Raw genomic sequence first — 15,616 nt, forward strand, 5'->3', positions numbered from 1 at the left:
CCTATAAATAGCTGAGGTTAGAGCAGCTTCTGCTGTGAAATCAATACACCGTCCCCGCTTCCCCTTGCTCCTTCTGCGGAGCTGCCTTATTAATTATGAAAGGGCTCCTCTGCGCCCCGGCTCCGCAGCCTCCTCCTTAATGGTGGTTGCTGCTCGCCCTTCCTCCTCCGTCGGGGCTCTGCGCCCTTCCGCACCGCGCTGCGCCAGCGGGCCCGCCCCGCCGCGCAGCCGGGGTTCCCTTCGCCTGCTCCGTGCAGCTGGGAACGGGGTTGGAAGGTGGGGGCTGCAGTTTGGGGCGTCAGGAGGAGGAGAAGGAGCAGGGTGGGAGGATTTATAGCAGGCTTCTAAGAAAGAAATGAAAAGGGGAAAAAAAAAAAAAAAAAAAAAAAAAAAAAGGAAGGCTCCCACTAACCAATTGAGCTGCCCTGTCCTTGTGTGAACTCAAATTCCCCCTTTCATCAAGGGATCGGCTCGGGATTTAGCCCTCCTTGCCTTAAAAGCCCTGTCCTTGTCGAAATACTCTAGCCATATAAAAAGGACGACACCCTCATTTCAAACAATAATTGTTTTATTTTATACTTCAGTCTATACTTTGTAGCAAATCTTTTTTTGTTATTTTTTTGCTGAATTGACTTTATAATAAACTTTTGTTTAAATTACATTTTTCTTCTCTTTTAAAATCAAGGCTCTTTTTTTCAAAACCATTTTGCTGTTTTTTTTTTTTCTTTTTTTTTTTCTTTATTTTTACATTTAAGCCCCCTTTTTGTGATCTCTACGGTTGGATATTCAGGTATTTTACTGATATGTGTAACATCTAAAACAAAGAGGAGGAAAAAATTAAAGGCAGTGAATTCGGGAAGATGCCTTCGAACAGCAAGTAAAGGTAAACTCTCAGAGATCTGTTAGCAGCATTCCTTCACTCCTCCGGGCATTCAGATACATCTCTTTCTGTCGCTTTTCCCTTCCTTCCTTAACTGTTCGTTTCCTTCCCCCCCCCCCTCTCTCCCTCTCGCTCGCTCTTTTCTCCTTGAGGAAAAATGCTCTCTTTTTTTTTTATTTTTATTTTTTTTTCAGTGGAATGACCAATAAAACAAGCGACTGTGGAGGAAAGATGAGAGATTGTGAATTATTCACCATATGCTTCACACGTGGACATCTCCCTTGGACTCATCGCCAGTGCCATTTTTGTGTTTGGCTGCGGTTTTGCTCTCACCCCGCACCCTGCCGCACTTTCAGGGGGACCGTGGCTGGCCGGGAGGTAGCCCGGCCGATTTACAGCCTTAGCGCCTTAGCGTTAGGTGGCCCAGAGCCGTTCCTGAGATTGCTTTTGCACAACGAGGGCTCGAGTTTGGTTATTATTATTATTGTTATTATTAATATTATTTTTTTCTATTTTTTTGATTCGAAGCGATAGTAAAGCTGAGGTCCGATTCGGGCTGCGCGCCGCTGCCTGTTTGGTAACATTTGGCAAATAAAACACAAAAGGAAAAAAATAATAAAGGGAGAACGCTTCCACAGTCCTACACGGGTGTTTCACCACCATCAGCCACCACCACCACCACCATCACCAGCATCAACCACAGAAAAGCACAACGTCCCCAGAGCAAGGGATGGACACTTCCTCTATAGATCCAGCACGGGGGGGGGTGTGGGTGTGAGTGTGCTCGCCCCCCTTAGAAAGGCAGCCAGGTCACTAGCGCGGCCCCCAGGGCCGCCAGGAGCAGGGGCAAGGGCGGCGGAAGCAGGGACCGGGCCGCGCCGCTGCCTCCTCCGCACAGTTCAAATAAGCTGCCTTGGAAATCGAGGTTTTTGGATTCCCGTCTCAATTTCTCCCAGAGGTCTGTCGCTCCTTCCTGGCAATCCGTGAGCGCTGTGAGGGTGCACGCGTGGAAATCATCCCAGTACCTGCAGTTGGGGAGAGCAGCCGGCATCAAAACAGGCACGCAACCACCTTCCCGCAAACACCTTCCCGCACCCCCTCGGGCCCGCCGTCCGCCCACATCCCTCTTACCCCCATGCGACAGCAGGGACATGCCTGAAAGGGGGGATGGCGCCCGGGGGGGGAGGAGCCGCCGGCTCCCCCGCCCTAAAACCCGGCCCCTGCTCCCCCTCTCCCCGCTGAGACACCGGTTTCTAAGAGGGAACCTCGGCCCCTGTTCCACCTCCCCGGGGCTGCCCCACAGTCCTCCCCGAGAGCACGCCTTGCGCGGGGCAAAGGACCCCCCGCCCCTGGCTGCGTTTTCAGGGGTCCCCTCTCTCCACCCCCGCCTTCGGCACCAGCCCGGGCTGGGTGTGTGTGTGGCTGCGTGTGCAAACACTGCTTTGCTAGGTCTCTTCTGGAGGAGATCTTTGCCTGATTGGAGCGGGGGATGCACCCTCAGATGTCAGACGCCAGCCCAGGAGCCCACAGACTCGTACCGAGGGTTCTTCGTCACCGGTGGGAGCGAGTAGATGGGAGTAGGAAAGGCATCGCTTTTCCCAGGCGGGAAGGGGTATGCTGGAGAGTCCCGGTGTGGCCTTAGAAGCCCCAGGGAGGGATGCCCAGGGACGGGAGGGGGCTCTGACTGAACGGGTAGGCAGGAGGAGAAGAGGAAAAGGAAAAGCAAGGAGCATCTTCCCCTTCTGGTCCAGAAGGGTCCCTCCTGGCCATCCCGCACCGGCCCGCGGGAGGGACTCCTGGTCTATGGCCAAGGGTCTAAAGGCAGCGAAGGGTTTCCCCTTCACTAAGATAATTTCCAGCTCTTCCCACATGTATTTTTCCTTTTTTCTTTTAATTCCCTTTTTCACGTAGAGTGGACCAGCGGTTGCCGCAGGGTCAGGACCCGTCCCACTGCCCCACCTCTTGGGGGGGGCAGGAGGACCTTTCTACTCCACGTCTGGGTTATGGAATCTACCCCGAATCTACTCTCTGCCTCCTATTTTCCCCTTGCCTCAAGGCAGGCACCTGCAAATTTAGATCTTGATTTTCTTTTTCTCTCTCCTCCTCTCTCTTTTTTTTTTTTTAAGTAGTCCTACAGTCACTAATTTATGAGCACTCTAAGCTGGTTGTAGACTCCCAATGTTTGCTACATTTGTAATAAATAATGAGATACTGAGAAGCCAGAGTCTGAGAGTGTGCCTCTCCTGCAGTATTTCTGCTGTAATTGCATCTCCCAAAGGAAAATTAAATCTTTCCCCATCTTCCTTCAATACATATCCCGGCACAGGGGGAAGGCAAGCGGGTGGTGGGAGGTGGTCGGGAAAAGGGGCTTGGTTTTTTACTGGTCAAGGCGATCCCTGGTCCGGCAGTCCAGGGCTAAAGGACATCATATTAGGGCACTACTGCCCCTGAGTATTTGCCTCTCATGCACTATAAAAGGTAAACCACAATCCAGAATTTACAGAGAGGTGCTGGACTTAGTAGGTGCCTGTCTCAGAAATCTCTAGGTAGGAAGAGGGTTACAGAGCCTCTTCTACCTTTTTTTCTCCTCCTTTTCTTCATTATTTCTTTCTCTTTTTTTTTTTTTTTTCCTTTTTCTCTTTTATCTTTTCCCCTTTTCTTCCTTTTATTAATTTTCTTTCTTTTCTTTTTTATTATTATTTTTCTTCTCCCCCCTCCCCTTTTTCTCTCACCTCACTTTTCCTTTTCTTGTCTGCTTTTTTGATTTTCGCAAAATAAAATGAAAAAAACCCAACTCTGTTCCAAACATATTTATGCCTAACGACCATATCTCGTTCCTTATCTCGTTTCTAAATTTGATTCTCTTTTTTTGTTTGGTTTTGTTTGTTTGGGGGTTTTGGTTGATTTTTGGTTTTTGTCTTTTTTTTTTTGGCATTTTTTATTTTTGTTTTTCGGTGGGAGAGTTTGTGCTGGAAAACAGCAGTGAGGAGACAGGAGAATAACCCAGTGCAGCCTTTTTGGTTTTATTTTTCCCCCTTGACGTATGGAAAAGGCCTGGTTTTGCCTCCTTGCCCGGGACGCTGGACCCTGCATCGAGTAGGTGAGACCGGAGCTGGGGGCCGCAGGCCCCTGGCAGCTTCCCCAGGTTTCCCCTTCCAGGATAAGATCCACTAACCTGAGCTCTGGGGAAGAATATCCCAAATTTAGGTCTCACCCACCTGCCCCAGTTTCTTCAGCTTCGAAGGGAAATTGGGAAGGAGAGGAGCCGGAGCCGATTTTGCAAGGCTAGCTCTTTTTCTCCCTTTTTTTTTTTTTTCTTTTCCCCCCCTTGTTGTTTTCCTTTTTATTAGCAAGTATTACTATTCCCTTTTATCGTTCCTTTTCCTTCTCCTTCCCTCTGTGGCAGGAGCGGGACAGAACTGGGTTAGAATGGGCTTTCCTCGGAGACGCAAAGGGGTTGAGGAGAGCTGCTGTTGGGACGACAGCTCCTCTGCCACTGGGCGATTAACACTGTGGTTCGTCTCTTTTCGTTTTAATAACATGTCTTTTCGCGAGGAATGGCCTCCCCAGCAACAGAGAATCCTGCCTTTCCCGGGCCTGCCTCTGTCCTGAGCGCCGGAGCATGCCAGTGAGCTTAGGGCCCAAAGGCAGCAAAAAGGGAAGGGACCGTAGCCCCTGTGCAGTTACTGTCAGCAAGAGGAGGGGGAAAATATAAGCGGGGAGCTAAGGAGGGGGGAAATAAAATAAAAATAAAATAAAATAGTAAAAGAGGAGAAAACCCCAAACAAACCCAACACAGGCTCACAAAGGGAAAAAACCTAAAAAAGGCATTCTAAAAACTCCCTCCAGACAGCACCGCTCCCCAAGCCCGCCTGTCCCTATGGCAGTGCACTTGAAGGGACCCCAGAGCGGAGATTCCAACCCTAAAAGCGCCAAACCCAGAGTTACTTCTGTGGCTTCCCTTCCCACCGCCATCATCCAGCTTCTCCCCGCTTGCCAGCCCCGAGTGAACCCCTCGTCCCGTTCTCCCCCCGCGGCCCCGAAGGAGAGAGGAAAGACCTACGCGCAGATCGTTTGGAGATTTCTCTTGTCGTCCAGGTCCTGCGGGTAGTTGGCCATGTTATCGCCCAGCCGCAGCAAACAGTCCGAGAAGCCCCTAAAGACCGCATCGCACCGCCCCGCCGCTCTCACCGCCTGTACCAGGTACGCTGGGGGGGGGGGGGGGGGGGGGGGGGGGCAGGGGCACAGGTCAGCAACGACGTCGGCTCCCGCCCCCCCGGCCCCCACCCCGCCGACCGCCCTTCTCCCCCCAGCCCCTCAGGACCAAGTCAGGGTGGCCATCGGGGGGGCATTCGAGGACATGAGACAGGGGCTTTTAGCACAGGGGCGGGGGTGGGCGGGCAATGCCCGCGAGGTTGAATTCAGTCTTTTTTTTAGTATTATTTTATTTCCTTTTTTCTTCGCCCCACCTTATCTTTTTTCTTTTTCAATTTTGGGTTTCGTTCCCCCCCACCCCCCCATCCCCCCACCCCCTCCCCGTTTTAGGGGCGAGGCAGAGGGGAGGATAGGGGAAGATGCTCTGCCTGCTTCTCCCCGGACTTGCTCCTTTGTTAGAAAATTGCGCCTCGAAGCAGCAGGCGCTTTTCTCCGCACAAACGCCGACGCACGCACACGCACGCACACGGCTCGTTTTCGCCCAGGCCGCTTGGGAAATACCGCTCAAGACACAGCGGGACTAGAAAAAATATAACAACAATAATGGGAACAAAATCACTAGAAAGAGCTGCCATAAAGACAGGAAAAGAAGCGACCCCAAAGATAGGCACTGAACTGGGTGCCCCTCCCAGGGGCAGCGGGGAATGAAGGGGCAGGGGTGGACCCCCCTCCTTGAAACTTGCTGCCTCGGGCATCCTTCGGGATCTAGGCAGGAAACGGTGCTCGGTTAAACCCAGTAGTAGCAACCCCAAGAACAACCAACCGCCTGCAAACGGGGCAGGAAAATGACGGCGTGCGGGAGATGATGACTCCTCACGGGTGCCATCGGCTGCGGCGCCAGGCCCACGGGGGATGGGACGGACGGGGCTTGGGGACTCCGTGGTGTCCCCAGAACCTGGGCTCGACCCCGGGCGGCGCAGCCGGGATGCCACTGCAGCCAGCGAAGGTAAAGGGGGATCTTCCCCACTCCTCCTGTCGGAGGAGCCCCCGGTTGGTGGGGTGGAGGTCCCCTCTCGGCCTGTGTCCCCAGAGCATGGCTGTGGCATGGTATGAGTGTGTTTCCTGGCCGGGCACTGGTTACAAGCTAAATGGATGACTCCAAAAGCGACTCTTTCAACCCAGATCTCTCTCTTGCCGTTTGATTCATGGCTAGCATGACTTGGTGGCCACTCCCCTCTACACACACACACACCGGCACCAGCCGTCACATCAAACCCCACAGGCAACAGACATTGGCTACTGGATAAAAAAACAGCCATGCAAACAAATAGAGAAGAACCGAGGACCATCCCGAGGGTAAAACCATGTCCTATAAAACCCGCGCCACCCGATGCCGGCAGCTGCAGCGGGAAAGGGGGGGGAAACTAGCCTAGGATTTCTCCCAAAATGTGACGGGCTGCTCTGGAAACACGGGGCCAAAGTGGAGCCCTGCCCCGGGTCGGACCCGGAACAGGGTAGGGGGTCGGGTTCGGGGGCAGAGGGACTCCGAGCATCCTCGTGGCGGCCTGACCATGCGTGCCTGCGCCGCTCCCCCCCGCACGGGGTACCCCGGCCTAAAGCCGCCCCAAACCACACCAGTACCAAAAAAAAAACCCCATTAAAAATGTAAAAAGCAAATCAAGCACAGGCTGAGGAGAGCGTCCTGCGCTGTTAAACGGCAGCTGGATCTCTCTTGAACTAGGTCGCTTGTGCTCTGCCGTGGCCCCCACTTTTCCCCGCCCCCCTCCTTCAAAGACAGGAGTGTGCAGCAATTTGCAATGCAGCAGGAGCGCGGGAGCCATCCGTAAGGGACCTTGCCTCCTCCCGAAACCCACTCCCCTTCCTCTCAGTCCGCCTGCCCTTTGGCTGCGCTTGGTCCATTGCACCTGTCCCTGAGCGCCCGCCTCCGGGACTCGGTCGTTGCTCCCCCCCATCACCTCCCAGAATGTCAGGGATTCCGGACAGCTCCAAGTCCCTCTGCCCAAATAAATACATAAGCACATAAATAAACAATTTTTCTTTTTAAGCCCCGATGCATAGACATGTTGGAAACGAGCAGAACATCCATTTCAGCAGCTGCCGAGGACGGGACAAAGTCAAGCTGCCCTTTGCAAACCCCACACCGACAACCACAAACTTGATTTCGGGGGCGGAGAAGGTTACCCGAAATACAGAAGGAGGAACAGAGAAGAAAGGAGCTCTCCACAAGCTTCAAAGCCATCCTCTCTCAGGGCACTGCAAACCCCCGCACCGCCACCATCTCCGCGGTGTGCAGCAATATTTGGGGGTAACTTTCCAAATGACTGCTCATGCTCCCGCCAGCCTGGGGACGGCGGTTCCCAGACACTCTAGCTACCTTTTGAAATGTCACCGTGAATAAAACCCTCCCTCGGTTGAACCAAATAAACGCAAATGGGAGAAAATCCTCCTCCTCCAAACGCACAAACAAACAAAAATAAATGCAAGGACTGAAATTAGGGATAACATCCAAACAATGCCTTCCCCATTCTTTCTCTGACAGTATAGAAAATGGCCTTCTGAAGAGCTCAGCCTCATTTAAAATGGAATGGTAATACGAATGGAGGAGGTTGCATCGTATTTCCCACATTTTCCAGAGGTCAACATTTCATCTCATTCTTTCTTTCTTTTTTTTTTTTCCTCGATGATGAAATGTTCAAGGCATTTTTCCACCTTCCTTCCTCCCTTCCTTATTCCCCCCTACTTTTTTCCTTTTCTCTGTTTTGGTACCCACAGAATGCTGCAGAGACTGTCTGGAGAGGAGGGTGACCGAGCAAAAGGATCTCTAAATAGCAATGCCGAGCATTTATTTATTTTTTTAATTGTAGCAGGATTCCTTTGCAGGCAAATATTTTCAAAGGTCTCTTCACACTTGAAAATCTGGATAATAAAAGACGCACTTTTAATCGCCCTTTGCTTGAAGTCCGGTTTTGGATCATGCTCGGGAATATATATGTTTAATGAATAATATTTCACATTTGCCTGTACAGGACCAAAGTGGTCATTAACTTGGAGATTGTTTAATATTTGCAACTAAAACGAATAAATAAATTCAGCAAAAAAAAAAAAAAAGTGGAATAAAATGAACCTGGGAGCAAACCAACAAAAACAACGAGCGAAACCCCGAAGATATTAAACAAAACCAGCAACGAGCACACAAAAACACATACCCGTGTGGAGGGAAACCTGTTCTATTTTAAGCAACTTAGCATATATAGAATTTTTTTGACCCGCTCGTTTTTCGACAGCAGTTGTCTGACCACAAAATTAACGATCGGGCAGTGGGACTTGGAGATTTTTAAGTAATTTTTATTTGTTTAATCTCCCATTCGGCTAGATTTTTATTTCTTTAAGTTAGTGACGGGTTTTGTTTATTTTTAGGCTGCTCTGCAAATGGGAAAGCCTCCAAGTTCCCAAAGGGAGCTCTTCGCTTGTCCCCCTGATTTTCTGCAAAAAAACTTTCCAGGTAGATCTCTCTCAAGCCATTTTGTGCAGGTTCGTATTTCTCTGTCCCTCGGGGAGCTGGGAGGGGAGGGGGGTTTCTTAGCACTGGAGTCCCCAAATTGTCTGTGGAAAGCAATGCAGGGGATATCTGAAAGCAGATACAAATGCAATCGTTCGTGGGGACACAGAGGAGGGGAAACAAGGGGAAAGAATAAGAGGAGGGAAAAAAGCGAAGTATGAGTGAGCATGCACTGATTTAAGAAAACGAACAACGAAAGTGATTTAAGAGGAATAAGAATTCGGCTCCCTTTTCCTGCCAACCCCCCTGCCTCGCCACCGTGAAGAACCGCGAAGCTGCCACTGGGAAGGAGGCAGAGGCAGCGGGAGAGGAGCGGGGGTCCCTCCGCAGCCCCGAAACGCGGCCGTCAGCGCAGGTTATTCCGACATTCCGCTTCTGCATGCATGAGCCGGGCTCCGGTGCACACAACTTGGTACCGAATCTGGCAGTCCACTTACCTATCTGCACAGCAAGGATCAGAGAAATATATCTGCCGTTCAACTTAAGTCCCATCCTACATTTAGTAAAACCATTTGCGGCTGCAGATCTTTAAATAGTTACTTTGGAGAACGTGGGGGAAAGCTGAAAAATAGGCATTGCCAACAAGTTCCGAGCAGCGGAGGACTTTGCAGACAAGAGGAGGGGGGTGGGGGGTGGGGGGGGGGGGGGAGACGAGAGGAGAAAGAGAGAAAGAGGGAGGCAGAGGGAGAGGGCGAGGAGGACTAGCTGGGAATGGTTCGCTCCATTAGGAGGGGGCGGAGGAAGTACAGCCTCACGCCCACCACCGGCCCTGACGTGGGGGGACGACACGGACCGGGGCTTTTTCCCCCTTTACCCTTTTTTTTTTTTTTTTTAATTATTATTATAAATTGTGCATCTTGGAAGAGAAACGCCATTTATAGGCATCGCGGGCTGGATTTATCCGCTCTCCCCATGTTCCCCAGCCCCACTAATCGACGAGAAACTTCTCCCCCCCCCCCCCCATCCCCTGGCTCCTCCTGCCCTGTGTGGCGGCAAGAGGGGGGGGGCAGCCGGGACCGTCCCCTCGGGGCGGGAGGGATGCGGGAAGGGATGGGGACACACACACGCATACAAACACACGCACACAGACAAGCAGGCGGAGGAGCCGCCCCTCCGGAGGTGGGGATAGCACGGCAGAAACCCCCTTTCCATCCTCGCCGCCCCCGGGCCGCCCCGTCGGGGCTGGGGCCGGCCCGGCCCCCGTGCTGCGGAGCGGGGAGGAGGGAAAGAGAGGTGCGAGGGTCCCCTCCCCCTGCCCGCCCCTCCCCCACCATGACGTCATCCCCCAGGATGAGGTTTGGGGGGAGCGGAGAAAGGGGGAACAAGTCACTCCCGGTCCTACAGCCTGTGCTCAATCCCGGTGACAGCAGCCTGGCTGCAGGACTGCAGAGGGTGGCGTGGGGAAAGACGTCGCTCGTGGGGTAGCCCTGGAGGGGACCCGGTGGGACCGCAGGATTCTTGCGGCTGAGGGCCACAGCACCCCATCCTCTGGGAACGGGACAAAGGGCTGCGTGGAGGGGACGGCGCCTGCCGAGGCTATGCAGAGCCCTGGTCCGGACAGGCTCGGTCTGGGGTGTATCTGCAGCCTGACATTCTCCCAGGACGCTCCCCCGCAGGGCCATTCCTTCCAGCATCGTGAAAGGAATCTATAGGCGCCTGCATGGGCTTCTCTTGGTGCAAAGCAACCAGACAAAACCCCATCCTACAGCCTTCCCCCTGTGCTCTTCCACGGCAAAGTAATAGTCCCTCCAGCTCAGCCCTGACCTTCACCAGCCATCTGTAGCACCTCCAGGAGCCAAAGGGAGACTAGCTGTAGTGAGAACTACTGTTGACCTTCTCTCCTCCTGATCCCAGGTGCCCCCCATCTGAAATCCTGCTGTGCTGGCAGTGCTGCCAAGCCCTGGGCCAGCTGGGCTATTGGTTGGTCCTTCTCTTTTACAAACCACCCATGACAATCCTTGGACCTCAGTGACAGAAGGACAGAAGCTGGCAGGCTGGGTCCCCATGATCCCCATGGGCAGCAAATGCCTGAAGTCCACCAGGGATTCAACTGCAAGTAAGGGAACTGGAAGGCAAGATGAAAAGCTTCCTTGCTGAGAGCTTCATTCACAAGATAGTGCCTCTTTAGGTCTACTTAATGTGAACAGAGGCAGCCTGTATGCCCATCCTCTTAAAGCCATAATGAAACCTCAACCTCTGTTTCTTCAACTGGAAAGCAGGTATAATACTGGGTAACTGTGTTAGCAGTCAGTTGGGGCTTGCAGGTTTAAAAAACTGGCCTGTCTCCTCTGCGCCTTCCCACTATTCCTTTTTGCTCCACCTTTTCTTCCTATTTATAAATCTCCACTATGGATGGTGAGATGAATTAGAAGTCAGAGCTGGCTGAAAACTAACCTGAGGAACTTAAAAAAAATGAAAAAGGTTCATTTTCAGCCAGCTGCCAGAGCCAGCTCAGCGTATGGACACATGGTAGTGAAGGCAGTTCAAAGCACAGTCAGTGGGTGCTGTGTCCCCTGGCAGATTGCCCTTCCATTCACTGAGCCATGAAGCTGCAGCCCAGAGTAGAGTTGTCTTTTACACACTCCTGAAGACATTGGTGGCAGCAAGGTGGCTAAGGCTAAGCTTCGGACTGTGCATCATAATCTCTTTCAAAGGCATGAAAGGTTTGGCTCCTCAGCTGGAGCTAAGGTAAAACAGTTTTACTCTCCTCTTTGCTGCTGTGGTAATGGGTGCTTTTGTAATGCAACAGAGAGACTGAAGTGGATATCAAAATGTGGAGCCCTGTCATTTTCCCTGGGAGGGTTAGGTTAGCCCAGAAGATCTTTTATATCTCGCAGTCAGTGCATTATCAGCATAAAAAACTAAGAGGATGAAAGGAGTGTAGGCTGAGGTAGTCGATATAAACACTGAACCTACCAGCTCTTGGCAGCTCGGTCACTTGTGGCTGCATTTGCTGTTAAGAAGGACAAGACACCTTTGCAGGTGCATCAGGTTGTGGGGGCTGCAGCAGCAGGAACTTATTATTTCACTCCTCTGCCCTATTGATAGCAGTACTGGTTTATGTATATATTCATATCTGCTACGTTTTTGTCTGCTTCTTTCTTTTTCTGAGGTGAGACAAGCTATAGCTGCAGGTTAAAGGTTGGGCTGGCTCCAGCAGGTTTGCATTGAACATGATTTTGACATTACACTATGTAAATCTGCTTTGGAATGAACTTCAAGGCAGTTTCCAATGCACAATCAGGAAGAGTTTAATATCTGGCTTTTGGTATACCCATCAGTGCTGAAATGGCTGGGGCCTCTGGCAAATCTGGATACAAATCTTAGAACAGGCATTTCTGAGGGATTTCTGGCCAACCAACAACAACAGAAGATCTAACAGCTAGAGGCATCAATTACAGGGGCAAAAAGGTCTCGGCCAAATTCCTCTAAATGTTCTTGACTGTTGGGGCAGTCCAGCTCTGTCTGAAATTCAAACCTGGCTCCTGCCTTACCACCTTCCCTGCCTCAGGAAGGGGCCCGTTGCGCTATAGATTCTGGACCAAAGCCAGCGGTTTCAGCCCATCTCAAATAGCAGCACTCTCAGCTCTGTTGGGAACTGGGGAGCAGGATGGAGAGGGGATAGTTGTTTATCAAACTATCCTTTTTTATCCCCTTCTCCCCCCCCCCCCGACATGGTATTAGAGGGTGCTTGAATATCAGCCTGTCTCTAAGAGACATCTGTGTGTGTCTTGCTTAGTCCCTGTTAGGATAACTAGCTCATCAACTAGCACGATTTTGCCCTTATTTTTAAGAACCGGGGCTCTGTCCTGCCAGCAGCCTCATGCTCTGGTTGTTGGGGTTGGTTGGTGGCAGTGTCATCCCCTGTGATCACTGCTGTGGTGGACGCAGACGGGCAGAGCCCACGACTGCTGGCCAGATATAGCTCTGCCAGAAAGAGTGGCGAGCGCAGCGTGGGCTGCACCGTGAGCCGGAGTGCCTGGGGAAGTATTTGGGTGAGCAGCCCTGCGCTATCACTGCCGTGCGGAGAGCAGCGTGGCCGGGCAGCTGATTTCAAGCGAGCTCATCTCCATTTAAATCATCTGCCACAAGGGGACCCACCGCATTTAGTGGATGCGTTTCTCATTGAGCTTTCAGCTGACTGTCATGGCTGAACCTCCAAAGAGGCAGCTGGCTCAAGGCAGCAGAGACAACTGCTTTCCCTGGCAAAGCTGGTTGCATCTCTGTGTTTCTGTTTCCTTTCATTCTTTTTCTTTTTCTTTTTCTTTTTCTTTTTCTTTTTCTTTTTCTTTTTCTTTTTCTTTTTCTTTTTCTTTTTCTTTTTCTTTTTCTTTTTCTTTTTCTTTTTCTTTTTCTTTTTCTTTTTCTTTTTCTTTTTTTTTCTTTTTCTTTTTCTTTTTTAATGCAAAATATCTCTTCAGGCAGTTCATAACATGGCTCTCCTCAGTTCACATTTGTAGGCTAGTAATAGGGATAAAAAGTAAATCTTTGGTGGTATCAGTCAGAGACTGAGGGTCCAGTGATCACGGTGGTATCTAAAAGTCCCTCCTATGGGTGTGTGAGAGATGTGTTCCCTCTTAGCTCATGCTGCAGTAACACTGCCTCTACCAGAAGGTGATGGTTTGCTTTTACTCTCCCTCATGATCACCCTGAGATCTGGCCCTAGTGAAGCTGAGACGAAATAGGAGCCAGTGACTTGAGTCTCTGTATCCTCTCATCTCGCAGGTCCCCTGAGAAGCAGGGACAGACTGACAGCTTTCCTGTCATGCAGAGGTGGCTGTCCTTGCTTGTGCTGTGGCTCTCAGCCCTTTGCTGCTGCTTTCCCTAGAGGAAGGTGTCCAGCCAGAAAAATACATGCAAATATCAAACCTAGCTGATAAATGTATAGCTGTTCACAGTGTGATCCTCCAAGATTTTATTTAAGCAAAAAAATGATGAGAACACATTGAAAATGTGACAGGTAGGATTAAAGAAATGCCTTTTGATAATGGTCAGGTTTCTAAAGCTTTTTGGGGTACCTTTGTTCATTAGACATCTGGTTTCATTGCTAGCTTGATGTGTCTGACTTTAGCTAAGCAGAAAAAATTGAAGTTATGCACCCGAGACCAGAAGTTGTCCTGCATCTGCCTAAAAATTAGTACTAAAATAGTACTTGTGCACCATGAAAATCATTGACATTCAATGTCTGTGAAAATATATTTACGAAAATATAAACTGTTGCTGTGGTTCCAAAGATAAAACTGGGACAGAAAAAAAGTACATGACTCAGTGGATGTAAAGGGGATGTGATTGCTCAATACTGAAGCTTTGAAAAATGGAAAATGCTGGATAAGGTATTTGTAACCTATTTGAAACAGAAAATGATGACCTGATATAAACTTGTAAAGTGATTAGAATAATGCAATCTTCAGTCTCAGCCTCAGGGGTTTTCAAAGGGGAAAACCAGAATGCCAGACTTCACTAGGTTCATTTGAAAAGCTCAGCCTCTATGTTCATTCTTCAGTCATTTTCTCTTTTAAAAAGCAGTCTTAAAAAAACAAGATGTCACTTGACCATGATCAGCTTGTGCCAGCCAATCTGGTAAGGAAAGCACTATTTATTACAGAAACATTAGGTTTGCATTCCTCAGAGATATATTTTTAGGAAGGTGCCTGTGTGTGCACTCAAAATGCTGCATCTTAATAGCATGACCCTTTTATATGGGATGGTGGCACTGGCATTGCAGCTGAGCCCTGGCAAACTGAGGGGAGGCATTCACGCCTGCAGTGCTCTAGCCAGATGGAGTTCACACCCACTACAATTATGTTTGCAACACATGATTTGCTTAAGGTGCCTGTGGATGTTCCAAAGAGTAGGATGGTTTCAGTAAAGCATTCTCAGAAGAAAGCAGTATCAACCCTTAGCATCTTCACCACTGAAATTTTCCTTCAAGAAACACAAAAGTAAAGCCAGTCTGTACGCTTCTCATCATAGGCTAGAGTGTATACACCTGTATAACTGCTGTGAAAATGCTGATACTGGTGGATTTCCTGGCATGTGAGATTATTATTGTCATAGAACACAGAACCATAAAACAGCCCAGGCTGGAAGGGACTTCCAGAGATCATCTGGTCCAACCATCTGTGGAAAAGGGAGCCTAGATGAAATCATCTAGCACCCTGTGCAAGTTGTATCTTGAAAACCTCCAGTGCTGAAGACTCCACCACATCCTGGGGAGGTTGTTCCAGTGATTAATTCATTATGGTGAAATCAACACCACATAAGGAATGAGAAGGTTTGTGGTGAGCTTTACATACCATGCCAGAGCTGACACCCTTAATAGACACCTTGGTCCAGATACCAGTCATCCTGAATGTATGAGAATAACCTTGAATTTGCTCCCATATTATTAAGACAATTTTACTTTCTCTGGTTGCAATTGCCAGTAACTAAGTTCTGGATCTTGGCTCAGAACCAAGCTCTGAATCTGGAGTAAAAACACCATTGCCAAAACACAAACTGGCTGCACAAAACCTTTACCCTCTGTATGTATCAACAAATACTCCTAAAAGTTGCTGGCACTTGAATGTTTCCTGCTTCCATGGACCTCACACCACAACTTCTATTGACAACAGTGAGATGGGACATTCCTCAGTGGGGTGATATTCCAATTCACGTGTTTCTTCCATTGATTTATAGAGTATCTACCACCACAGCAGCTATTAACCTTCAGTTACTGTAGGACTTCAATAACTGTAATACCACTCTGAGTTTTCTTTATAGCAGTCAATATGATTTGTTCTAGAAAAAATACTTGAATACATATTTAAAGAACCAGCCACATCAAATTTCCAGCTATCTTCATGGGTAGGTAGTGCTCCTACATTTCAAATTTTTCATTGTCAATCCTTATGAAAATGAAAGTTTCAGGGAAACTTTGGGATTTAGGGCACAGGAAAATGATGTGTTAATTGTGAGCTGATGAGAACATTGCCAGGACAGATGTTCTGCCAGTCACACAT

The 15,616-nt window shown here is 49.7% G+C and overlaps 1 protein-coding gene across 1 annotated transcript; it reads right to left on the reverse strand.

Moving 5' to 3' along the window:
- Nucleotides 1-712: 712 nt before the first annotated feature.
- Nucleotides 713-9,688, reverse strand: NRN1 (neuritin 1). The gene is made up of 3 exons (XM_062617792.1): nt 9,053-9,688; nt 4,944-5,088; nt 713-1,905 (listed from the first exon to the last, which is right to left on the reverse strand). Exons 1-3 carry the CDS (start codon nt 9,105-9,107, stop codon nt 1,674-1,676), a joined length of 432 nt encoding a protein of 143 aa, XP_062473776.1. The 5' UTR covers nt 9,108-9,688; the 3' UTR covers nt 713-1,673.
- Nucleotides 9,689-15,616: the final 5,928 nt, after the last annotated feature.

This window comes from Pezoporus occidentalis, unplaced genomic scaffold (assembly GCF_034315485.1).
Source record: "Pezoporus occidentalis ecotype Australia unplaced genomic scaffold, CSIRO_AGI_Poc_V1 ctg2, whole genome shotgun sequence".
Classification (NCBI taxonomy): Eukaryota; Metazoa; Chordata; class Aves; order Psittaciformes; family Psittacidae; genus Pezoporus; species Pezoporus occidentalis.

Bases quoted from the DNA above. Each gene is read 5' to 3' on its own strand.
- NRN1 (XM_062617792.1), bottom strand. From the start codon at position 9,107: ATGGGACTTAAGTTGAACGGCAGATATATTTCTCTGATCCTTGCTGTG. The intron at 5,089-9,052 runs GTAAGTGGACTG...CCCCCCCCCCAG, and splicing joins GATCCTTGCTGTGCAGATAG to CGTACCTGGTACAGGCGGTG. The intron at 1,906-4,943 runs GTAGGTCTTTCC...CCCCAACTGCAG, and splicing joins AATCTCCAAACGATCTGCGC to GTACTGGGATGATTTCCACG.